Source organism: Gekko japonicus, unplaced genomic scaffold (genome assembly GCF_001447785.1).
Source record: "Gekko japonicus isolate JY-2015 unplaced genomic scaffold, Gekko_japonicus_V1.1 scaffold142, whole genome shotgun sequence".
In the NCBI taxonomy this organism is placed as follows: domain Eukaryota; kingdom Metazoa; phylum Chordata; class Lepidosauria; order Squamata; family Gekkonidae; genus Gekko; species Gekko japonicus.
This window is the reverse complement of record NW_015174848.1, coordinates 275,016-299,590: the sequence shown is the minus strand read 5'-3', so window position 1 is coordinate 299,590 and position 24,575 is coordinate 275,016. Positions and strand designations below refer to the sequence as shown.

At 49.9% G+C, this 24,575-nt stretch overlaps 1 protein-coding gene and 1 non-coding gene across 2 annotated transcripts in view; both read left to right on the top strand.

Annotated features, from left to right (window-relative positions):
• The window catches only part of ARNT (aryl hydrocarbon receptor nuclear translocator), a 69,168-nt gene that overhangs the window by 1,580 nt on the left and 43,013 nt on the right, over window positions 1-24,575 (top strand). Inside the window, exons 2-6 of the mRNA XM_015424493.1 lie at window positions 8,371-8,482; window positions 9,002-9,046; window positions 12,506-12,550; window positions 18,258-18,302; window positions 23,719-23,932. Of these exons, the coding sequence (XP_015279979.1) occupies window positions 8,371-8,482; window positions 9,002-9,046; window positions 12,506-12,550; window positions 18,258-18,302; window positions 23,719-23,932 (461 nt within the window). The remainder of the gene's footprint in view (window positions 1-8,370; window positions 8,483-9,001; window positions 9,047-12,505; window positions 12,551-18,257; window positions 18,303-23,718; window positions 23,933-24,575) is intronic.
• Window positions 3,998-4,069, top strand: TRNAT-UGU. The gene has a single exon. It is a non-coding gene; the product is annotated as a tRNA-Thr (tRNA).

Below are 24,575 nucleotides of genomic sequence, written 5' to 3'. Positions count from 1 at the left end.
TGCTGAAACTAATTTTCAGTGCAGTCTCCTTCTTTGCACCGTCGGCAGTGGTCAGAAATCGATTTTTCAACTCTGCAAATGCGAGAAGGAGCGGAACCGTGGGCGTGTTGCGTCACCGATGTTCTGTTCTTCTTCCCCCTTGCTCCAGACAGGATTTGTACATGAAGATGATCTTATTAACTTTGAAAAAAAGAGAGAGGGAAAGGGGGTGGGGGAAAGCCCCCGGAGAGTGCTCGGGCTGTTTTACGACTTGTTCCTCTGTATTTTTACAGGCTTGTGGTATTAATTAGATCATGCCTGTTGCAGCTGGGATGGACTCCTGAAAGCCCCGCGGCAGGGTTTTAAACGATCGTGGTGGGTATTTTTTTTCCATGGGCGCCTCGATATAAAACACGTCTTTTCCTGTATTATGTTTTTATTGCAGCAGAGTTCTTCCATCCGGGCGGCGCAATTCAGCAGAGGGTTTTGGAGCAAAGGTTGCTCTGGTTTTCCAATTTGTGGATTTTTTTTCCCAGGCCGATGTTCCGCCTTAACTTTGAGGCGCGTCCGCCCGGGCGTTTTTACGGCCGACAAAATGTTGGCTGTATCTTTGCGATGATGTCAGCGGCTCCAGGATCTCTGATAGCGGAGGCGCCCACGGACTTACCTGTCCTCAAAGGAACTCAGCCCTGTGTTCTCTGTGTGAGAGTTCTTGCCGTTTTCTCCTCGATTGGCACACCCAGAGTACCAGCTCATACAGACCAGCCAACGCACAGGCCTTTTGCTTTTACCTGGTGTGTCTCCGAGTTGGAAGTGATTGGAAGCAGGGGTCATTTCCTGCAGGAGCACACAGGAGCGGAGCTCCGGCAGTAAAGAGCCCAGGGGGCGGGCACATGCAGCCAGGTAAGCTGCAGAGCCCCCCCCCCCCGGGCAAAACTTCCCGGGCCACCTTTGGGACCAAGTTTTATTCAGGTACAAGCTCTCCCTCCTCTGTGAGGACAGATCTGCATGTCCCGTCCCCCACAATAGCTAGCAATCCAAAAGAGTCCAGTGGAGCCTGAGCGGTGGGTGTTGCCTTCTGACACACTTCCGGTGATGTCAGGGGGTGTGGCATATGCAAATAAGTTATGCTAATGAGTTGTCCTAATGAGCTCCTGTACCTCTTTTTTTGCAAAATGACCCCTGATTGGAAGATGTGATCTTCTTGAACCTAAACCAGAGATTGAGCAGGATTCCCGGTGTGCATCAGAGGCTGGTTGGAAGTGTGCCAGGCTGGAACAGTAAACCGTGCAGAGACTCAGTGGATAAAAATGAAATCAGAACTGTTTTTGGCTAAACATTAGGAAGAACGTCCTGACAGAGCAGTTCCTCAGTGGGGGGTCCTGGGGGGGGGGGGGGGGCTCTCCTTCTTTGGAGGTTTCCAAGTAAAGGCTCAGTGGCCATCTGACAGCAATGCTGGTTCTGTCAACTTAGGCAGTTCATGAGAAGGGAGGGCAGGAAGGGTTGCCTCAATGCTGAGTTCTCATGGCCCTTTCTTACACACCCGGGGAAATGCCGATCGCCACTTTGGGGTCAGGAAACGATTTTTCTCCAGGCCGGTTTGGCTGGAGATCCTGGAGGGTTTTTTTGTCACCTTCTGGGTGTGGAACAGCAGTCCCTGAGGGTGTGTGTGTGTCGGGGGGTTCTTGTGAATTCCCTGCATTGTGCAGGAGGTTAGACTAGATGACCCTTGGGGGTACCTTCCGGCGCTGTGTTTCTTTTTTTCTTTTTTTAATTTAAGATTGTATTGTTTTTCTGTTACTACATCACTAACTACTACAGGGGATAGGGGAGTGGGGCTCTGATACTATACACTACAATTCTACTAGGGAGTGGGTGAGTGGAGCTAACAGGTGACACGATGTGGATGACATGGATTTGTAACTAAATCACCTACTAATATTAAGATAACATTGTAAATAAAGGTTTAAGAATAAAAATTGGCTTTGAATATCGTTTTGACAAAAACTGCATGAGCATCTATCTTAGTTTCAGAGTCTTTTCTTCTTGCGTTTCTTCCTTGTCCGAGGTTTGGGAGCGGCGACTCCTTTTTCAGATTCCGAGGTCTCTGAAGATTTAGAACTAGTGCTTGTTGAATCCCGTGAGTAGGATTCTTCGCCATCTTCTTCCTCGTACACAGAAAGTCCCATCTTCTTTTCTTTTTTATTTTGATTTGGCTTTGAAAATTGGGCCATAAACGTGTTTGCTTTAGGAACAGAGTCAATCCGGCGCTGTGTTTCTAATAGGCGGCACCCCAGACATACAGAACTCTCCCGCTAACTCATGACTCTTGGAATGCTTGGAAAAGTGGCCGCGAGGAGGTGTTGAGGCTGACCGAGATGGTGAATCCGGCATCCAGATTCCTGTTTTCGGCTGGTTTTGCTGCTCGTGTCTTTCCCTCTGCGTCTGCTTCCTTTTGAGGCGCCTCCCCTCCCCCCCCCCCCCCGGCAGGAACCCTCTCTGGCTCAAAACTGCACGACTGGCAGAAATCCAGCGGGAGCATCGCTGCCCCTTGGCTTGAAGATCTGAGGCTGGTGCAGGGTGGGGGGTGCGTGGGGAGGGGATGGGTCTGTTGGCTGCAGATGGCAGAACAGCATATCTTATCGGCTTTGTAACGGTACGCGTCTGTTTTACGGAGTTCTAATGCTGCTTATGTCTAATGTCTTTTTTTCAAATGGATTAAGAACCTGTTGGACTAGACCCGTGTTCCACCTGGTCCAGCATCCTGTCTCAGACAGTGGCCAACCAGTTCCTCTGGAAGGGCCAAAAAACAGGATATAGAGGCTGAGGCCTTCTCATGATTTTGCCTCCTGGCTCTGGGCTTCAGAGGATTAGTGCAGGGGTGTCAAACATGCGGCCCGGGGGCCAGATCAGCCCCCCGAGGGCTTCTATCAGGCCCGCAGTGGAACTGGCTGTCTTCTACGTCTTCTTCCAGTTCTGCTGCTGCTGCATCATCGTAGGTTTGCAGCTTACAGATACACCCCTGAACAGCATCCTCAGGAACATAGCATAGTCTGGGTCCATTTGATTTTGGCAGCAGCATCAGCAGGCTTGGAAGTAAGTGAGGAGACCTTGCCCAAGTAGATTACCAGAAAAGTACATCAATGAAAGTGTCAACTTGAATGTCAGATTGAATGTAAGATTCCTACATAGGATTTGTTCCTGAGGAAAGACCAGGGGTCTGAAACACTTAGATATCCGGAAAAAGTGTTGGAAGGAGAGACACAGATTGATTGAATTTGGAGCAAACTGCTTTTGGGAATTTGGATAAGAATACAAGACTGTTAGAGGGAGATAGATTGAGAGAGTCTGGAGCAGACCGCTATGTGAAATCTTATCGACCTTTGTATTTTTTCTATGAAGGAATAAGTGTGTGTTTTTTATTACCAGACACTAAATGATGTTATGGCTTTAATCTAGTCTCTTTTGTTATTGTACTATTCTATTTTTCTGTGAGCATCTAGCACACATCTGTATAATTTTTCATACCAGACTGTTTTGGGATTGTGTGTTATTCTTGTAGATTAGTTCTATCCTTAGACCTCTCTCCTTGAGTGTGTGTGGTGGCCATGTGTGCTTTTGACTCTCAGCATCTGGTTAAAAGACTCTCCTCCCTTTTTGGACTGGTCTGATCTTGCCATTTTAATTCACGCTTCCATAACCTTTAGGTCAGACTACTGTAACGGGGGGGTCTACCTGGGGCTGCCCTTGAAGGTTGTTTGGAAAATGGAACTCGTACATAATGCTGCTGCTTGTGCGTTACCCGTTGTGGCAAACAGCACTGAAGTTAGAACTCTTTTCTCATTGCCAGTTTGTTTCAGGGTTCAATTTGAGGAGCTGGTTCTTAACTGAGAAACCCTCCTACTGGAAGGGCTGCCTCTCCTCCAGTAGACACACTTCGGCATTCAGGTCTTCTGGGCATTTTTCGTTGGCCAGGCTATTTACTCAGCAGATCCAGACGGCATTAGCAAGGTCTAGAGGGGCTGTGGCACAGTGGAAGAGCATCTGCTTTGTATGCAGGAGGTCCCAGGTTCAATCCCCGGCATCTCCAGCTAAAAGGACCAGGCAGGAGGTGATGGGAAAGACCTCCACCTGAGACCCTGGAGAGCTGTAAAGAGGGGCCATGGCTCAGTGGCAGAGCCTCTGCTTGGCATGCAGAAGTTCAATCCCTGGCATCTCCAGTTAAAAAGGACCAGGCAGGAGGTGATGGGAAAGACCTCCGCCTGAGACCCTGGAGAGCCACGGAGAGGGGGCATAGCTCAGTGGCAGAGCCTTTGCTTGGCATGCGGAAGGTCCCAGGTTCAGTCCCCGGCATCTCCAGTTAAAAAGGACCAGGCAGGAAGTGATGGGAAAGACCTCCGCCTGAGACCCTGGAGAGCCACGGAGAGGGGGCATAGCTCAGTGGCAGAGCCTTTGCTTGGCATGCGGAAGGTCCCAGGTTCAGTCCCCGGCATCTCCAGTTAAAAAAGCAAAACAAGAAACACCACTGACTGAAAATAAACAAGTATGTAATAATCATATAAGCATAACATCAAGTATAATGTAAATCATTTGGCCAAGGTGCAGTAATGAAACATATAAGAAGAAGCACCATCTATAGTCTTATGGTTAGCCATAATCCTCCTTGACTAACCATTCAGGCTTTGTATATGCCAGCTCTTGAGATTGGGTCCCATTACAGCAGTGCTTGAATAAGAATTATTCGAAACGCGGCATCAGGCATCCGGATTACGTGTCGATGATATACACTTCAATCATGATATATACTTCAATTTGGACGTTGATAATTGATATTTGCTTCTATGCTGGAACAAGACACATGGAAAGACTATAGATGGTATAAGGCAGCTTTGTGTGTGAGTTGCAGACCGGAAGGTCGGTAGTTCAGCAGTCCGAGACCCGAGTGCCGTGAGACGGAGTGAGCTCCCGTCTCCGGCCCCAGCTCCTGCCCACCTAGAAGTTTGAAAACAAGAAATTGCAAGTAGGTAAATAGGTACCGCTTCGGTGGGAAGGCGACAGCGTTCCATATGCCTCCGCGTCTAGTCATGTCGGCCATGTGACCACGGAGAAGTCTTCGGACAGCGCTGGCTCTTCGGCTTGGAAACGGAGACGAGCACCGCCCCCTAGAGTCGGATTCGACTGACCTTCAAGCAAGGGAAACCTTTATCTTTTACTATGTGGTTAGACCCTTCCGCAGTGGCTCTGGAATGCCTCCAAAGAGTCCCCACCCTGCTGTCTTTCCAAAGGTCATGCTGCTTTTCGAAGAGCTTTCGGGGCATTGAGCTAATTGATAGGATTTGATGCGTCTTCCTGGCATCGTAATTGCATGGCTGTTTTTAATGGCCTTTCTTCTGGTGATATTGTGTAGACCAGAAGTTCCCAAACTTTTTTGAGCTTACAGGTACCTTTGGAATTCTGACCCAGCACGGTGGGCTCAGCCACTAAATGGCTGCCACAGCTGACCTTCAATTACCCAGTGAAGATCCTCGTAGCTGCTATCAAAGCAACATATCTAAAACCTGATGCCGCCAATTAAATCTCCAGGGGCCAATCAGAGTCCACTTTCTAAAAACACTTGGTGGGTACCACAAAAGGTGTCGGTCCATCAGTGGCTATTAGCCACAAGGTGTAGATAGGAACACTCAGTCTGGAGCAAGGGATGCTCTGTATTCTTGGTGCTTGGGGGTGGGGCAACAGTGGGAGGGCTTCTGGAGTCCTGGCCCCACTGCTGGACCTCCTGATGACACCTGGTATTTTTGGCCGCTGTGTGACAGAGTGTTGGACTGGATCCAACCTTGGCTTCTCTTATGTTCTTATGTTAAGAGCTGAGGTCCAGTGGCTATTAGCCATAAGGTGTAGATAAGAACACTCAGTCTGGGGCAAGGGGTGCTCTCTGTTCTTGGTGCTTGGGGGGGGGCAACAGTGGGAGGGCTTCTGGTGTCCTGGCCCCACTGCTGGACCTCCTGATGGCACCTGGTATTTTTGACCACTGTCTGACACAGAGTGTTGGACCGGATGGGCCATTGGCTTGATCCAACATTGGCTTCTCTTACGTTCTTATGTCTGGGGCAAGGGATGCTCTGTCTTCTTGGTGCTTGGGGGGGGGCAACAGTGGGAGGGCTTCTAATTTCCTGGCCCCACTGCTGGCCCTCCTGATGGCCCCTGGTATTTTTGGCCACTGTGTGACACAGAGTGTTGGACCGGATGGGCCATTGGCCTGATCCAACATTGGCTTCTCTTATGTTCTTCTGTCGGCGCGTTTGTCTGCAGCAGGAGAAAAGAGCAAGAGTCCAGGAGCACCTTAAAGACTGACCAAATGTGTGGCAGGGGAGGAGCTTTAGTGAGTCACGGCTCACTTCTTCAGATAGATGGAGATGGCTAGCCGCATTAGTCTGCCTGCAGCAGTAGAAAAGGGGCTGCGGTGGCTCAGAGGCTGAGATGCTGAGCTGCAGACCAGAAGGTCTGGAGTTCGACAGTTCGAGACCCGAGTGTGCCGCGTGACAGAGTGAGCTCCCGTCTCTAGTTCCAGCTCCTGTCAACCTAGCAGTTCGAAAGCAAGGAATTGCAAGTAGATAAATAGGTACCACTTTGGTGGGAAGGTAACAGCGTTCCGTGCGCCTTGGTGTTTAATCATGCCGGCCACATGACCACAGAAACGTCTTCGGACAGCGCTGGCTCTTCGGCTTTGAAACGGAGAATGAGCACTGCAACCCTAGAGTCGGATTCGACTGGCTTTCGAGCAAGGGAAGCCTTTACCTTTCAGCAGTAGAAAAGAGCAAGATTCCAGGAGCACCCTAAAGATGACCAAAATTTGTGGCAGGGGTAGAGATGTGAAGGCCCGGAAAAGAACTGGAAAAATTCGGGGGGGAAACGTTCCCCCCCCTTTTTTCCTGAAGCCTTTTTTGTTTTTTTCCGAAAAACTGAAAAAAGAAAACAAATGATTATGGAACGTTTTATTTTAACATGATGAATAAAATATTTTAAGACAAGTTGTTCAAATATTTTCCAGATCATTTCTAAAATATATATATACATGGTATCAGATTGATCTAATTTCTGTGCACTGAGGACAAGCAAGTCCTAGGTTACAAACTGAACTCTCCAATGCAAGAACAAGATGCATTTCTTCCTTTAGGAGGTGCTATTGTCAGAAGAAAATAAAAAGGTTTCAGTTTTGTTTTTGCATGTGGGTGGGTATTCTGTTTGTAATAATTGTTTGGATACACTATATTTTAAATATGCTAGTTGTGATCATTTCATGCCAAGTAAAAATGTCCATAGTCATATTTTATGTTCCTAAAGTAACAGAATGACTTTCACTCTAGAAAAGACAAAAGAAATGCTAATGTTGCATTTTTTTCAATTTTCCCGAAAATTTCCATTTTCCCCCAGAAGAAACTGGGGGGAAAACGGGTTTTTTTCCCGAGCTTCAAAATTTCCGGAAATTTTACATCTCTAGGCAAGGGATGAGCTTTTGTGAGTCACTGATGGTATCTGAAGAAGTGAGCCATGACTCGCGGAAGCTCCTCTCCTGCCGCAAAGTTTGTTCATCTTTATGATACTCCTGGACTCTTGCTCTTTTCAATTCCTTAGAATGTTCATTATGCATTTTAAAAAAACAACCCAGTCTTGGCGATTACCCCAGTGGGCTTTCTGTGCATAATAGTAAAGGCACTATAGAAATATTTTAAAAAACCAACCAACTTAAGTTCTTCGACTGGTTAATGGTTCTCCCGATGGCAGCTGCGTGGCCCTGCCTCGATCCTTCCTGCACTCCCCGAGCGGTCAGGAGCAGTGTCCCCTCTAAGCTGTGTTAGTGTGAGCTAGCTCACAGTTTTTTAGCCTCCGGCTCACACGTTTTTGTCTCGGCTCAGAAAAGATGGCTCCAGAGCAAAGTGATCTATGCAGTACCCAAATCGCTAACTCGCAACTTGAATGCCAGTGGCTCACCAAGTAGAATTTTTGCTCACAAGACTCCACAGCTTAGAGGGAGCGTTGGTCAGGAACAGCGCCGCGGGTGGAGGCGGTCTGAAAGCAGCGTAGCCGTTCCGGGCTCCCTCTCGGCCGCCTTTTCCTTCCGTCTCCTCAAAGGCTGCGCGTGCTTTTCCATGCGCCGCAGAGCGTGCCAGACCAATCTGTTTGCTGGCCTCCAAAGTGCAGCGATGTGCCAGGGATGCGCCTGGAGCTGCCCAGCTGCCGGCGTGGCTGTATTTAGCCGGCGCTGGAGTCTGCCGATGCCCCAGTTTGCCTGACTGCAGAAAAGGCCGGGAGAGGAGCGATTCGAAGCAGATGTCGCACCGGGAAGCGGCACCGTCACCCTTGTCTCTGTCTTCCCCCCCCCTCTCTGCCCAGAAATGGCAGCGGACGTCCCTTCCTTGAGCGCCGGGGTGGCTTCTGGGACGTCTGGATCAGGCGCGCAGTCTGGAGGAAGCATCATCCCGAGAGCGAACAAGAGGAGGCCGGGGTAAGCGATCCTGTAGGCGCTTGGGTGCCGCGGAAGCCCCGTGGGTGTGCCGTGCCGTGCCAGGCAGGAGGGCACAGAGGAAACCCTGCATCTAGGCACCAACGCTCTGGCCGTCCCCTGGGTTTTCATGAGCCACACAGGCCTTCGTTTGGTCTCGTGGTGAAGGGCGCGGACTCTAATTTGGGAGAGCCGGGTTTGATTCCCCACTCCTCCACATGCAGCTGCTGGTGTGACCTTGGGTCAGGCACAAGTTCTCTCAGAGCTGTCCTCTCAGGGGCAGTTCTGGAAAGAGCTCTCTCAGCCCCACCGACCTCGCAGGGTGTCTGTTGTGGGGAGGGGGGAGGGAAAGGAGTTTGTCAGCCGCTCTGAGACTCTGAGTGAAGGGCGGGGGATAAATCCAATCTCTTCTCCTTCTGATCGTTTCCGTGTCGTTGGAGAGCTGAAGCCGGAACAGCATTTTTGGGATAACAGTTGTCGCTTCTTTCCTTCTCCTTGTTTTTTTCTTTTTTCTTCTTCCAGGCTTGATTTTGACGACGACGGCGAAGGGAACAGTAAATTTCTCAGGTGAGGCGGGCTTCGTAGTCAAGGAGGTGGGCGGGACTCGGCTGAGACAGTTTTTCAGGGAAGAATTCTTCAAAACTTGAGTCCTCCTCTCCCCAACCTGTGGCAGTGGGCGATTCTGCATCGGCTTTTCCCCTCCATCGTTTTATGAAACCCACGTTGGAGCAGAGATTCCCCTCTGCATCGCATGCCACTTTAACTTTTCTTTGTTCATCAGGTTTTATGGTACCCTCCCACACTGTATGCCGCTTTCGCTTCCTTTGACCATTGGGTTTTATGGTACCCTCTGTATTTCAGGCCGCTTTTGCTTTCTTTGACCATCGGGCTTTATGGTACCCTCTGTATTTCAGGCCGCTTTTGCTTTCTTTGACCATCGGGCTTTATGGTACCCTCTGCAGTGCATGCCGCTTTCGCTTCCTTTGACCATCGGGTTTTATGGTACCCTCTGTATTTCAGGCCGCTTTTGCTTCCTTTGACCATCGGGTTTTATGGTACCCTCTGCATTGCATGCCATTTTCGCTTCCTTTGGCTATTGGGTTTTATGGTACCCTCTGCATTGCAGGCTGCTTTCGCTTCCTTTGGCCATCGGGTTTTATGGTACCTTCTGCATAGATTTATGGCCGTTTTTATGGCCGTTCAGGGGTGACTGCAGTCAGCACGGCTTTGCCCTGAGGTATCTGAATGTGGTTTTTCTCCCTCCTAGTTGAGAAAATGTGGAGCGAATGCTAGATGCAGAATCGCCCAGTGTTCCAGGGGATTCCTGAGAAGGGGGTGAACAAAAGTGTTTGGTTCTTAACTGGAGAGCCAGTTTGGTGCGGTGGTTAAGTGCGCGGACTCTACTCTGGGGGAACCGGGTTTGATTCCCCACACCTCCACATGCAGCTGCTGGATGACCTTGGGCAAGCCCTAGTTCTGACAAGAGCTGTTCTCTCAAGGACAGTTCTGGAAGGAGCTCTCTCAGCCCCGCCTACCTCACAGGCAATGTTCCCTCTAAGCTGTGGAGTCCTTTGAGCAAAAATTCTCCTTTGTGAGCTACTAGCATTAAAGTTTTGAGCAGATGATTTAGCTACTGCATAAGTTAGTTTGCTCTGGAGCCATCCTTCCTGAGCTAAGACAAAAACGTGTGAGCCAGAGGCTAAAAAACTGTGAGCTAGCTCACACTAACTCAGCTTAGAGGGAACACTGCTCACAGGGTGTCTGTTTGTGGGGAGGGGAAGGGAAAGGAGTCTGTAAGCCGCTCTGAGACACCTTTGGGTAGTGAAGGGCGGGGGATAAATCCAGTCTCCTCCTCCTTCATGATCCAGCTTCCCTGCCAGATCAGTAACCCCTGCTGGCCACAGAGCACCGTGTCTGCCTGCAGGGGAGGGGCCATGGCTCAGTGGAAGGACTTCTGCTTGGCATACAGGAAGCCCCTGGTTCAATCCCCGGCATCTCCAGTTAAAGGATCTGGCAGGAGGCTCGGCCTGAGGCCCTGGAGAGCCGCTGCCAGTCTGAGTAGACAGTGCTGGCCTTGATGGACCCAGGGTCTGATTCAGGATAAAGCAACCATGTGTGAATGTGCTTCCTGGGTGCACATACTGGGCACGGAGGGCCAATAGCCCCGGTTTGGTCTCCTTCCTTTTGGCTGCTCTCAGAGACTTGTCATTTTGCATGGAATTCTTTGCCGAAGGAATTGGTTGGTGCGATTTCAGGCTCCACGCAGCCCCTTCTTATTTCCTCAATTCACTGTTTGTGATTGTCCCTCTTCAAACTCGACTCGTAAGTCTTCCAGATTGAAGAGCGGGGGGGAAAAAGAGCCCAGGTTTGGTGTAGTGGTTAAGAGCGCGGACTCTTAATCTGGGAGAACCGGGTTTGATTCCCCCACTCCTCCCCTTGCAGCTGCTGGATGACCTTGGGCAAGCCACAGTTCCGTCAGAGCTGTTCTCTCAAGGGCAGTCCTCGAAAGAGCTCTCTCAGCCCCACCTACCTCACAGGGTGTCTGTTGTGGAGAGGGGAAGGGAAAGGAGATTGTAAGACTACAAGTAAAGGGCAGGGTATGATCCAATCTCTTCTTCTTTGCTCTTTCTTGGAGGGCTAAAAACCTTGCCAATGAGCAAATTGTTTTGTCTTTCCCTGTCTGTCCGTTGCGTCGGGCAGCTCCACGTTCTGATGTATTTGAGGGAGCTAAAATATGTTGAACATTTTAAAACTTGTTTTTTTCCCCTTTCTTGAATGATCTTTGGCCTGTTATTCCTTCTCAGTTTATCGTTTTCCAAATACTTTTGAGTTTGTTCCTGTGTTGCTTCTTTTTTCTTATATAGATTTCCATAAAACGATCCCACAGTCTTTTTAAGTCATTCAAGTTATTTTTTTCCTTCTCCCGACTCATTTTTAAGTGTTTTAATGTGTCTTTTCCCCTTTCCTTTACGTACTCTATACACCAACCGTCTGGAAGGTTTATTAGCATTTTCAAAACAAGTTCTGCTTTGCATAACGTTTTCTTTGCAATTTCCTGTGTTAATAAACAATTCATTTGGTGTTGTAGAAACTTAAACTTAATTTTCCTTTGTTCATTTGGCGGGTTCTGTTTCAGCATTTCTTCTTGTCTTTTAATCTGTTCTTAAATCTGGGAGTATTTTTCCAAACTTTGTTTCTTAAGATATGCTGATTGTCTAATCATCCAGCCTCTAGCATAGGATTTAAATGTATCCCGTACAATATTTATTGAGGTTCCTGGTTGAATATTCCTGTCAAAAAAGATTTGGAATTCTTTTTTCAATTCCTTAACAATTTTTTCATTTTTTAAGATAGACGCATTCAGTGTCCAGCTACTTCTTTTGTGAGTAATTCCAAAGTGATCCTGAGCAGGCGCTCTGCTAATTGGCAGTGTTTCCCCCCGGCCTAAGGGGAAAAGATGGTAGAAAGGAAGGACAGCAGAAAAACGAAGGCCCTAGGAATAAATCCAGGCCCCAAAATGGCAAAATAATTCTACTTTTCTCTCATACGTTCTAGCGAGGATGTACTTTCTTGCCAGTTTGGTGTAGTGCTGAAGTGCACAGACTCTAATCTGGGAGAACCGGGTTTGATTCCCCACACTCCACTTGCACCTGCTGGATGACCTTGGGCAAGCCACAGTTCTATCAGAGCTGTTCTCTGAAGAGCAGTTTTCGGAAGAGCTTTCTCAGCCCCACCTACCTCACAGGGCGTCTGTTGTGGGGAGGGGAAGGGACAGGAGTTTGTAAGCCACTCTGAGACTCCTTTGGGTAGTGAAAGGCGGGGTATAAATCCAATCTCCTCCTCCTCTTCCTCCTCTCCTCCTCCTCCTCCTCCTCTTCTTTGATTTATTGCAAGGCATTATGGGTTGGGTAGGCTTTGCATTTGCCGTGCATCTCCGCCTTCATTCTGTCCTTTGCAGGCTGGTTTCCCCTTAATCACAGAAAAGGCAATCAAATTCCTTTTTCTCTCCTCTCCCTCCTTCCCTAGATGCGACGATGACCAGCTCCCAAACGACAAGGAGAGATTTGCCAGGTAAGAATTTCTGCGGCTCCGCTCACAAAAACCCGAACGCCGCGTGCTGTGATGCCACACATACCATCCATGCAAGCCGTAGAGACGGCGCTTTTCCATCCCCATTCTAATTTTATCATCCCATTCGCCCCAGCTTTCCCTCCCCCTCTTTCTTCTCCATCCCTCGGAAAGCATTTCCACTGCATTTGCGGCAGCCAGGCATTGTCCTCGCGTGGTTTTGACGTGCGGTTACGCCGGCGTTTTCTGAAACAAAGTTAATTCCGAAACAAAGTCGTGAGTCCATTGGCGCCTTTAAGACCAACAATAGATATTTTTTAATTTCTCTCTTTAAAACAAAAACAGGAAAAAAGAATAAAGGGGGAAAAACAAATCCAACAACTAAGTAAGATTTTTACAAAGGAAAAAAACAACAAGACAAAAATACAAGACAAAATTATGATGGCGGTGACCAATCTGCACATAGGTAAAGGTAAAGGTTTCCCTTGCTCGAAAGGTAAAGGTTTCCCTTGCTCGAAAGCCAGTCGAATCCGACTCAAGGGTTGCGGTGCTCCTCTCCGTTTCCAAGCCAAAGAGCCAGCGCTGTCCGAAGACGTTTCCGTGGTCATGTGGCCAGCATGATTAAATGCTGAGGCGCACGGAATGCTGTTATCTTCCCACCGAAGCGGTGCCTATTTATCTACTTGTAATTTCTTGCTTTCGAACTGCTAGGTTGGCAGGAGCTGGGGCCAGGGACGGGAGCTCACTCCATCACGCAGCACACTCGGGTCTCGGAACTGCTGAACTACCGACCGTCCAGCCTGCAGTTCCGCGTCTTAACCACTTGAGCCACCGCAGCTCCAATCTGTACACAAGTTTCTATAAATGATTTCCAGATATCAAAACAAAAGTCTGTCCGCAGTTACTGTCTATATGCCATGTGTTCGAATGTTGATAGAGTTCTAAGGTCCTTGATCCATTGATTTGCCGAAGGTGGGCGTTTATCTATCCAGTTTTGTAATATTTTTAACTGTAGGAAGGGCACGGAGGGTCTATTTCCATTGACCGTCGGTTAGCCTCCAAGAGACAGGCAGATAGTTTAAAAGAACATAAGAATCCTCAGAAATCAATTAACATTCTGGTGGGAAATTGATGTGAGTAGTAATTTCTTCCCAGAAAACCCTTATGCCTGGAAATCCCCCCCCCCAAAATCATACATAGATTAAGATGGGTAGCCTTGTTAGTCTGACTGTAGTGGTGGAAAAGAGTAAGAGTCCAGGAGCACCTTTAAAACCTAACAAAATTTGTGGCAAGGGAGGAGCTTTCGTGCTCACTTCTTCAGATACAACTAGAACAGAGTAGTCGAACTCATTTGTTATGAGGGCCGGATGTGACACAAGTGAGACCTTGTTGGGCCGGGGCCATGTGTGTCATAAAATGTAATGCCAGGTAGCGGAGATATAAACTTTATAAAGGACACAAACACAAAGGAGGGTTTTTTTGCTTAAAATAAGAACATGCTTAAAACACGAGCACTCTTGCAATATTTTGTTTGTTTAACAGTGTCTGATAACGGACACCTCTTGTTCTGAATTATTGCATCAAAATGTCTGAGCTGTTGCAATCTTGAGTATGTTGTTCAGGTGTGTACGATGACGCAGCAGCAGCAGGACTGGAAGAAGAAGCAGAAGACAGCCAGTTAACACTGCGAGCTTGACAGAGGCCCTCTGGGGGCCTGATCCGGCCCCCGGGCCGCATGTTTGACAGCCCTGAGCTAGAATGTGAGTCTATCTGTCCTTATACCTCGGAGAGATCTCGTTCGCCACCTGAAATCACTCCACTCTCCAAGATAGAAGGACATTCTAGCTGTATCTGAAGAAGTGAGCAGCGACTAGGGAGAGAGGCGGGATATGAATAAATTTTATGTACATACACACACGTATTGTAAAGTAGAGTAGCAGTCCAGAAATTCTTGGTGTTTCGCCACCACTGACGGGCTGTAACTGGCTTCCAAATGGTGGCTTCATACCTCTGGTACTTCTGAGTGCACACAAACAGGTTTCTCTGTGATGTGGCTTAGACAGTAAAGCAAGGTATCAGTGAACTCCTCCTACTGTGGCTCCCGGCTCTTGCTCATGGCTCTCCAAGGCCTGCCCATTTATGGTTGTGGCCTGGTGCGCCCCATGAAGATCAGTTTCCAAGATCCCGTAGGGGTGTGGTTTCTGCTTCCTCTGTGCTCTAGAGCCAGTTTGGTGTAGTGATTAAGAGCAGCAGGACTCTGTTCTGGAGAACTGGGTTTGATTCCCCATGCCTCCACATGTAGCCAGCTGGTGTGACCTTGGGTCAGTCACACGTTCTCTCAGAGCTGTTCTCTCAAGGGCAGTCTGGTTTGTAGTGTTTATTACGGTCATAGACCAGTATAATAGAAGACAAGTAAATACAGTTAAGGGAACAGTAAAATTATAAAATATAATGGTATCTAAAATTATAAATAAGTAAGGGCAGTCATTGAAAGAGCTCTCTCAGCCCCACCTGCCTCACAGGCAGTGTTCCTTCTAAGCTGAGTTAGTGTGAGCTTAGCTCACAGTTTTTTAGCCTCCAGCGCACACATTTTTGTCCTAGCTCAGGAAGGATAGCTCCAGAGCAAAGTAATTTATGCAGCAGCCAAATCACTCGCTCACAACTTTAATGCCAGTAGCTCACAAAGTAGAATTTTTGCTCACAAGACTCCACAGCTTAGAGGGAGCATTGCTCACAGGGTTTCAGTTATGGGGTGGGGAATGGAAAGGAGTTTGTAAGCCACTCTGAGACTCCTTCGGGTAGTGAAGGGCGGGGTATAAATCCAGTTTCTTCTTTTCTTCTTCTAGTGAACTTTAGAGTAGAGTCAGTTCACTTTATTTCAATACAAGATCAGCTTGAAAAGTATTAAAAAAAAATAAAAACTACCGCGTGCAATACCAAGACCAACAAAAGCATGACTCATATATGCCATTAGAAGGCAGCATTTCAAAATTCTCGCATATGTTTCACTATAGAGGAGGTCAATTACTTGAAGACTCAGCCATCTGCTTTTGTATCGTGCATGCCATTATACAAAATTTTGTTACATTATGAGTAATTTGTAGGGAGGTAAGGAAGGAGGGAAGTGTAGAATCACTCTGTTCTTCCTGAGGAATTCATTGAAATCTGCGTAATGTATAACGGGGGGCATGTAATAAGTTGCGATTAGCTGTCTCAGCCTTTCCCGTTTGACACGGGCAAACCAGTTGGGATAGCGAATGCAAAGATAATCGACCTTTCAGCATAGCTGAGGGCAAGGCATTGAAACCTGCCGGTAGAGGTCAGTAACCACCAGCGCCTTGGGCCAAAGCCACCTTATGATCCTCCGACATACACCACTCCTCACTTGCTCCTTGAAATTAGGCAGGAGTCCACTGACATCTCAAAGACAGACGCACCATTCACGGCAGTCCCCTTGGAATCGGCCGCGCCTCAAATTTTGAGCATCGCTATCTTAAACAGGCTGGGATGTGCAAAGTCTCTCGCCTGACAGAGCCAGCAAAAGGAAGGAAAACATGCATAATCCTTGTTCAGAGTCTAGCATTTCCTCCTCCGATTCCCGGAAGCTGTTATATATTCAAAGCTGTATGCATGATTTAATTCCACAGGGTGCGGAGAAAGGGTAGGATATAGTGTCGGGTGCAGAATTCAGCTTCTTTAGAACCTCTGCCTCTGTTTACGCAAAACTGAATAAGTTTCTAGGCAGGGCAGCTTGAAACTGAAAACCCCTCTAGCTCATCTCCTCCTCATTCCCAGCAGGCCTATAGCCAGGCTTTTGTGGCTTGTGGGGTAGATTTTTTTTTGGTGGGGCTGAAGTTCTCAGTGCAGAAAGAGAAGCCGTTTAGCCAATAGAAAGCTGTTACCAGGACAGATTTCTAAATTGCAAGCTGTCATTCAGTTTAGACGACAGTTCTCAGCTGTCGCAAGTTAATCACGTCTGCCAGCCTACGCAGCAATTCTGCTAAGAAGGCAGCAGGTATGCCCCCAATGATAAACTAACTTTAGAAATGAGATTAAGCAAAGAGTGGACATTTCAAAAAACATGGAAAAAGTTTTATGATTGGTATAATGTAAGTACAATAGAAGATTAGGCAATTATGGCACAATGGACTTGAGAACACAGTAGACAGAAGAATGGAAAGAGATAGAGCGTTTCTATTAATTAAGTAATTGGTTATAAGCATATAATGTAACTGTACTCTTGGCATACATGTTATGTGTAGTAGAGTGTCTGTTTGTAGTGTGTAGATTAGTTTGTTGTAGATTATAAAAGAAAAATTAATAAAAGTGTACCTATGGGTACTTTAAAAAAAAAAAAGAAGAAGGCAGCAGGTATGGGTGATGACTTCTGTAGTCAAGAAAGCTAACCCTTAGGCAGGAAAACTCTGCCAATTTCTTGACCCAGAGTTAGAAGGGATGCTAGAGGTCACCCACTCCAACCCCCTTGCTCAGTGTGGGAATTAGTCAACTACAGCACCCTACTCTGCTGAAAGGAGTGCACGCCTTTTAAAAAAATGTTTTAAAATGATTGAAAAAAGCATTTCCAGAGAAATTCTCGTGGGGCTGTGCCTTTAAGAAGGGGGCCGAGCCCCCCCCCAAGCCCCACCGTAACCACGGGCTCGCTTCCCTGTGACTCGCTTAAGCAAAATAACTTTACGTACAATGTTAAGATAATTTTTGCAAAATAAAAGAGCAAGGCAGGTGTGGCTGATTCACGTCGTTCAGCCACGTTGCAGAACTGACGCTTTCCCGACACAGGAGTTTAATATTTTTAGCGCTGAGCCGATCTGACCTTGTCTATATCTTGGTTTCAAGTAAATCGTCGCAACGTTTTTGTTTACCTGGAGGAGGACCCCCAAGGATTTATGATTCGATCGTGAATGCTTTTCTCCTCCCAACGGAACACTGGACACGTTTATCAACCCCCAAGTCAGTCATTCCCCCACCAACAAATCCGTCTTCAGATACTTGGGGCCCAGTTTCTCTAACGGATGTCGCCTGGTTTCAAGCCAACCTGGCGGTTGGTCTGTCTACCCCAGCACCTCTCACCACTCATGCAGAGCGCTCAGGGAAAAACCCTCTGCACGTGCTCAAAGGTGCTCTCTTGCACATTTTCACCTTCCGTGGGCTCCAGGGGTATGTTTTGGTGAGCTCTGGGCACCAGACGGGCTAGAGCTGCTCCGTTCAGTTTTGTATTTTTTTTGGTTTCGCTCTTCCGTTGCGATGCGAGTGACTCAAAATGGAGAGACGTGTACGACCTTAACAGGAGGCCTCCCTGTCATCTTTGCACAAGAATGCCGCCTCCTGAGTTCTGCATTATTCCGACCCTCCTTGCTCCCCTCTGCTCCTAGTTCAGCCCCCTGTGTTCTCTCTCTATCTCCCCCTGTTCCGTCCATTGGATGCAGGCTGTAAGCCCCTCGGGGCAGAGACCGTATTGCTCTTTGCGACGCATGCCACTCCAGGCTAGCACCTGCCGCCCCACGGTTTCTCAGCAGTGCTAGTGGGCAGAGAGCTTGGGAGCGGACAGCCGTATTTCCCAGCTGGGTCACCTACTGCAAACACCCTCACCCCCCGCCACCCAGTTTATTTTTATTTTCCTTTCCCTTCCCTGTTCCTTTCGGCCATACTTTCCCTCCCTGTTTTTAGCTTAGCTCACCGCCTTTGTTTCTAGGTCTGACGATGAGCAGAGTTCAGCGGATAAGGAGAGACTGGCCAGGTAGGAGACCGGAGATCTCTCTCTTAAAGCATGGCAAAGAAAAAAAAAAGCAGAATTCGCACTCCTCTCCTTCCCCCTTCCTCTTCTGCGACCCCACCCCCCCGAACCCCCTTTCGATAGCGGCTCCCCGCTTCCCCCTCCTTTGAATCCGCTGCAGTCGAGGACTTGAAACTGGACAGAGGCAACCCGTCAGTGGGTCTCACGCGGTGAGGGACGCGGCCATTGGCCTTGGAGAAGGAAGGCGGAAGATGTAAGAGGCGGGAAATAATGGGGCCGTGGAACCGGGGCGTGTGCTCCCCTTGGGCCTTGGAACGCATGCATCCCAATTCCTCGTTTCTGACCATAGATTCAGGTGTGCTGCTGTGTCGGTCTGAAGCAATAGAGCAAAGTTTGAGTCCAGTGGTACCTTTAAGTCCAACATAGTTTGATTCTGGGTATAAGCTTTTGTGTGCACGCACAATTCTGAAGTGTGGGAGGCCTTCTGCAGCTCCGGCCCCACTGGTGGACCTCCTGATGGCCACTGTGTGACACAAGAGTGTTGAACTGGATGGGCCCCTGGCCTGATCCAACATGGCTTCTCTTATGTTCTTATGTCTGGGGCAGTGATGCTCTGTCTTCCTGATGCTTGGGGGGCAGGAGTGGGAGGGCTTCTGGAGTTCTGACCCCACTGGTGGACCTCCTGATGGCCCCTGGGTTTTGGCCACTGTATGACACAGAGTGTTGGACTGGATGGGCCATTGGCCTGATCCAACATGGCTTCTCTTATGTTCTTATGTCTGGGGCAGTGATGCTCCGTCTTCCTGATGCTTGGGGGGTAAGAGTGGGAGGGTTTCTGGAGTTCTGGCCCCACTGGTGGACCTCCTGATGGCCACTGTGTGACTCAAGAGTGTTGAACTGGATGGGCCCCTGGCCTGATCCAACATGGCTTCTCTTATGTGCTTATGTCTGGGGTGGTGATACTCTTCTTGTTGCTTAGGAGGCAACATTGGGAGGGCTCCTGGAGTCCTGGCCCCACTGGTGGACCTCCTAATGGTCCATGGATTTTGGCCACTGTATGACACAGAGTGTTGGACTGAATGGGCCATTGGCCTTATCCAACATGGCTTCTCTTATGTTCTTATGTCTGGGGCAGTGATGCTCCGTCTTCCTGATGCTTGGGGGGTAAGAGTGGGAGGGTGTCTGGAGTTCTGGCCCCACTGGTGGACCTCCTGATGGCCTCTGGGTTTTGGCCACTGTGTGACACAGAGCGTTAGGCTGGGTGGGCCATTGGCCTGATCCAACATGGCTTCTCTTATATTCTTATATCCGGGGAAGTGATGCTCTGTCTTCTTGGTGCTTGGGGGGCAAGAGTGGGAGGGCTTCTGGAGTTCTGGCCCTGCTGGTGGACCTCCTGATGGCACCTGGGTTTTGGCCACTGCGTGACATGGAGCGTTAGATTGGATGGGCCACTGGCCTGATCCAACAAGGCTTCTCTTATGTTCTTTAGAACACAGGAGGGCCTGGCGTGATGTGGTCCATGGGGTTGCGAATAGTCGGACTTGACTGTGCGCCTGAACAACAACAACAAAACCATATGTGGCTATTGGAGCACTCTGTCTGAGGCAGTGACGCTCTGCATTCTTGGTGCTTGGGGGGCAATTGTAGGAGTCCAGTGGTACCTTTAAGTCCAACAAAGTTTAATTCTGGGTATAAGCTTTTGTGTGCAGGCACAATTCTGAAGTGTGGGAGGGCTTCTGGTGCTCCGGCCCTGCTGACGAGCTTCCTGTTGGCACCTGGGTTTTGGCCACTGTGTGACAGAAGAGTGTTGGACTGGATGGACCATTGGCCTGATCCAGCAGGGCTCCTCTGACGTTCTTATGAAGGCCTCGGCCTCCGTGCCCTGTTGTCGGCCACGGTGTAAGACAAGATACTGCACTTGATGGACCGCTGGTCTGATCCAGCAGGGCTTTCCTGATGCTCTCGGTCTCCGTGGAGTCTGCAGAGCTTCCGCTGGGTTTCCTTCCGTATTCCCGAAAGATTTACACCCCCCTTTTGGTCTTCAAAAGGCCTGCGTATGACCCTACTGCACCGGCTGTGTGCGGCCTCGTGGCTGCCTAGTCCAGCGCTTCCCAAGTAATCCGCCCATTGGTGATGCCTTCACCTGCCGCTGCAGCCAAGGGCGCAGACCAGTCAGAGAGCGGGGGAATGTGCACAGGTCCAGTGCATGCCGGTGTTCCAGCGGAGTCCCCCCCAGTAGGGTTCGGCTGTCTTGGCGAAGTCCGCCCAAGACGACCCCCCCGAGACGGGAAGCACGAGGTCTCATGGTATCCCAGTCCCCTCTAGACCTTTGCATCGAATCTCACTCTTTCGCTCCTTTCCGTCCTCCCTCTGCCATCCATCCAGTTTCATCTTCCATTTCAGGGCGTCCCCGTGCATCCGACTCATCCTGCACTCTCTTTGCACCCACTAACCCAATTGTTTTCCCCGTAGGAAACCTGGCGTAACCTCTCTCTTTTGGGGGAAGTTGGGGAGTGGTGGGGCACCGGGGTTGGTTGCCGCAATTACGGTCTAGATGCATTTGTACACCGTGGAGCACGGCACCCTGTGACGAAAGCCAAGGGGAACACTCAGCCCTGGGATGAAATTTCAGCTTTTCCAGGGCACCTTTCAAGGAAAGTTGTTGTTGGCCGTCGTGGGGGCCCGTGGGCACCTTGTTGGGGAACCCCAGTATCAGCTGCCATTGAGACGACTTCAGGATGCAAGGGGAGGGGACCCCTTCCAGAAAGGAGAAGCAGGTGATACGCGGTTGCGGTTTTAATGGCGGCCCTTTGGTTGGCGCCCCGCGCTGTCTTACCGCAGACTAAAACCACAGCGGGACTGGGGTGTCGTGGGTGTACCACAGTGTGCACCTGGAATCGAGCCATCTCATTCTTTGGGTTCTTGACAACTAAGACCACCCGTCACGGCTTAGGTGGGGTGTCACATGACGCTGCCACCACTCTGGATTTAGGATCCCTTGAGAAGGCCCAGAGCACCCTCACAAAACCTTCAGACCTACCTTGTTTGGCCGAATAATAGGCGTGAGGACCAGGCAGAGTGAACAATGAAAATAGTTTATTTTATAAGAGGTCAAACAACCAAGGTGCAGAATAATAACAGTAAGTGGGCGAAAATAAAATAAATCAAATGCCCTAATGCGTCTAAATATATACTGTCCCTAGCTCACTATTCCAAGTGGCACCAGACTACTCACCCTTCCCTCCGGATGAGGGTCTCTTCCCCACAGCACCCTCAGTCCCTTCTGGCTCTGCCCTCTGGGAAGAAGAACAGCTTTTCCTGCTGCTCCCGATCTTTTATTCCAAGCCCTCCTCTTTTCCTATTGGTCCATTTTGGCTCCAAAACCTCTCAGGGGCTTCTGAGAGTTGTAGGCCCAGCCTCACCTACTGCTAGCCAGGCCCCCTGGGCCTAGTAGGCCTCTGGTGGCACAGCCCAGATCATGAAACCACCCATCTCTTGTCTTAAGCCAAGAAAGCCCTGTGAATCCCGCGCCCCAGCTCATTCCCAGCAGTGTCCCAGGTGGCACCTCCATGTTTTGGGGTAATACACCTCTTGTGTATTGGACACTGGGGGCAGTCCACAGGGGATGGTCGGCTCTCTACAGCCAATTTGGTGTAGTGGTTAAGTGCACAGTCTCTAAATCTGGGAGAACTGGGTTTGATTCCCCTTCTGTTCAGAGCTGTTCTCTCAAGGGCAGTCCTCGAGAGAGCTCTCTCAGCCCCACCTACCTCACAGGGTGCCTGTTGTGGGGAGGTGGAGGGAAAGGAATTTGTAGGCCGCTCTGAGACTCCCTTGGGTAGTGAGGGGCGGGGTATAAATCCAATCTCCTCCTCCTTCTCTGGGGGAACCAGGTTTGATTCCCCACTCCTCCATATGCAGCTGCTGGAATGACTTTGGGTCAGTTGCAAGTTCTCTCAGAGCTGTTCTCTCAGGAGCAGTTCAATAGAGAGCTCTCTCAGCCCCACCTACCTCACAGGGTGTCTGTTGCGGGGAGAGGAAGGAAAAGGAGTTTGTAAGCCGCTCTGAGATTCCCTTGGGTAGTGAAGGGTGGGGTATAAATCCAATCTCCTCCTCCTCCTTCTCTGGGAGAACCGGGTTTGATTCCCCACTCCTCCATGTGCAGCTGGTGGAATGACCTTGGGTCTGTTGCAAGTTCTTTCAGAGCTGTTCTCTAAGGAGCAGTTCAATAGAGAGCTCTCTCAGCCCCACCTACCTCACACCGTGTCTGTCGCGGGGAGAGGAAGGGGAAGGAGGTCGTAAACTGCTCTGAGACTCGGGTAGGGACGAGTGGGGTATAAAACCAACTCTCCTCCTCCTCCTCCTAACACCTCATCGCTGAGCTTCCCAGAGACATCAGCCCGATCACTGGATGACGGTCTAGAAGAAGAAGAAAAGAGATTGGATTTATACCCCGCCCTTCACTTGGAGTCTCAGAGCGGCTGACAAACTCCTTTCCCTTCCCCTCCCCACCACAGACACCCTGTGAGGTAGGTGGGGCTGAGAGAGCTCTGACAGAAACGGCTCTTTTTCAAGGACAGCTCTGACAGAGCTTGTGACTGACCCAAGGTCACACCAGCCAGGTGCAAGTGGAGGAGTGGGGAATCAAACCCGGTTCTCCCAGATTAGAGTCTGCGCACTTAACCACTGCACCAAACTGCGTCTAGACGGATCGTTGCTCTGAAGCCGCAGGGCAGTCCTTAAGGGTGTGTGTGGATCGTTCAGTGGCTCTCGGCCACCTTACCTTAATGCAACATCCAGGCCAGTGACATCCCTCTAAGCTGGAGTTAGTGTGAGCCAGCTCACAGTTCTTTAGCCTCTAGCTCACACATTGTTGTCTTAGCTCAGGAAGGGAGGACTCCAGAGCAAACTAAATTATGCCGTAGCCAAATGGCTCGCTCACAACTTTAATGCCAGTAACCCACCAAGTAGAATTTTTGCTCACAGGACTCCACAGCTTAGAAGGGAACATTGCAGTCTAGGCTCAGGGGCATCATAGCGCTGTGTTCTCTGACGGGGCCCAGTCGCCCCGTTCACGCCCTGTACACGCGAGCTCCTGGCTGCAGCCGGAAGCAGACTGCCGGACTCGTCGGACCTTTGGCCTAATCCAGCGCAGCTGGTCTTTTGCTCCTTAAAAAAAAAAAGAAAGAATAATGCCCCTTTGGCTGAAATTCTCCTCCTTCTTTTCCCCGTGGCATGCCCAGCATGAGTGTGTTTGAAGCTCCGCAATGCAAGCGCCTGACCCTCTTCCCTCTTCTTTTCCCTCTCCCCCCCCCCTTTTTTTCCTTTTGCATCCCGAAAGGCAGCGTTGACCCCGGGGAGCCGACCTGTCCGGCTTTTGTAATCTGGTCCCCCTTCTCTCCCTCCCTGACCTCTCGCCCAGGGAGAACCACAGCGAAATCGAGCGGCGGCGGCGGAACAAGATGACGGCCTACATCACCGAGCTCTCCGACATGGTGCCGACCTGCAGCGCCCTGGCCCGCAAGCCCGACAAGCTCACCATCCTGCGCATGGCCGTCTCGCACATGAAGTCCCTCCGGGGCACCGGGAACACCTCCACCGACGGCACCTACAAGCCCTCTTTCCTCACGGACCAGGTGGGTGGGCGCCGCCGCACGGGGCCGGGGCCGGCTTCGGGGGGGGGGCTGCAGAGGCAGTGCCCGGGGGCTTCCCACCAAGGCCCCCACGCGTGCCTTCATCGCAGAGCTGGGAGAAGCGCAGCCGGGGGAGCTCGTGACCTGCCAGGCAGAGAAAGGGCACCACGTTGGGGGACATGACAGAGGGCACTCCTCCTTCCTCTCGCAGAAGACTAGAACTTGAGGGCGTCCCGTGCACCTGATGGGCAGTAGGTTGAAGGATGGACAAAAGGAAATACTTTGTACAGGTTTGGTCACCATCGGGGGTCATTTCGTAGGGAAAAAGAGGTGCAGGAGCTCATTAGCATAACTCATTAGCATAACTCATTTGCATATGCCACACCCCCTGACATCACCGGACGTGTGTCAGAAGGCGACACCCACCGCTCAGGCTCCACTGGACTGTTTTGGATTGCTAGCTATTGGGGGGGGAGGAGCATGCAGATCTGTCCTCACAGAGGAGGGAGAGCTTGTACCTGAGTAAAATTTGGTCTTAAAGGTGCCACTGGACTGTTCTGGATTGCTAGCTGTTGAGGGGGGAGGAACATGCAGATGTGTCCTCGCAGAGGAGGGAGAGCTTGTACCTGAGTAAAACTTGGCCTTA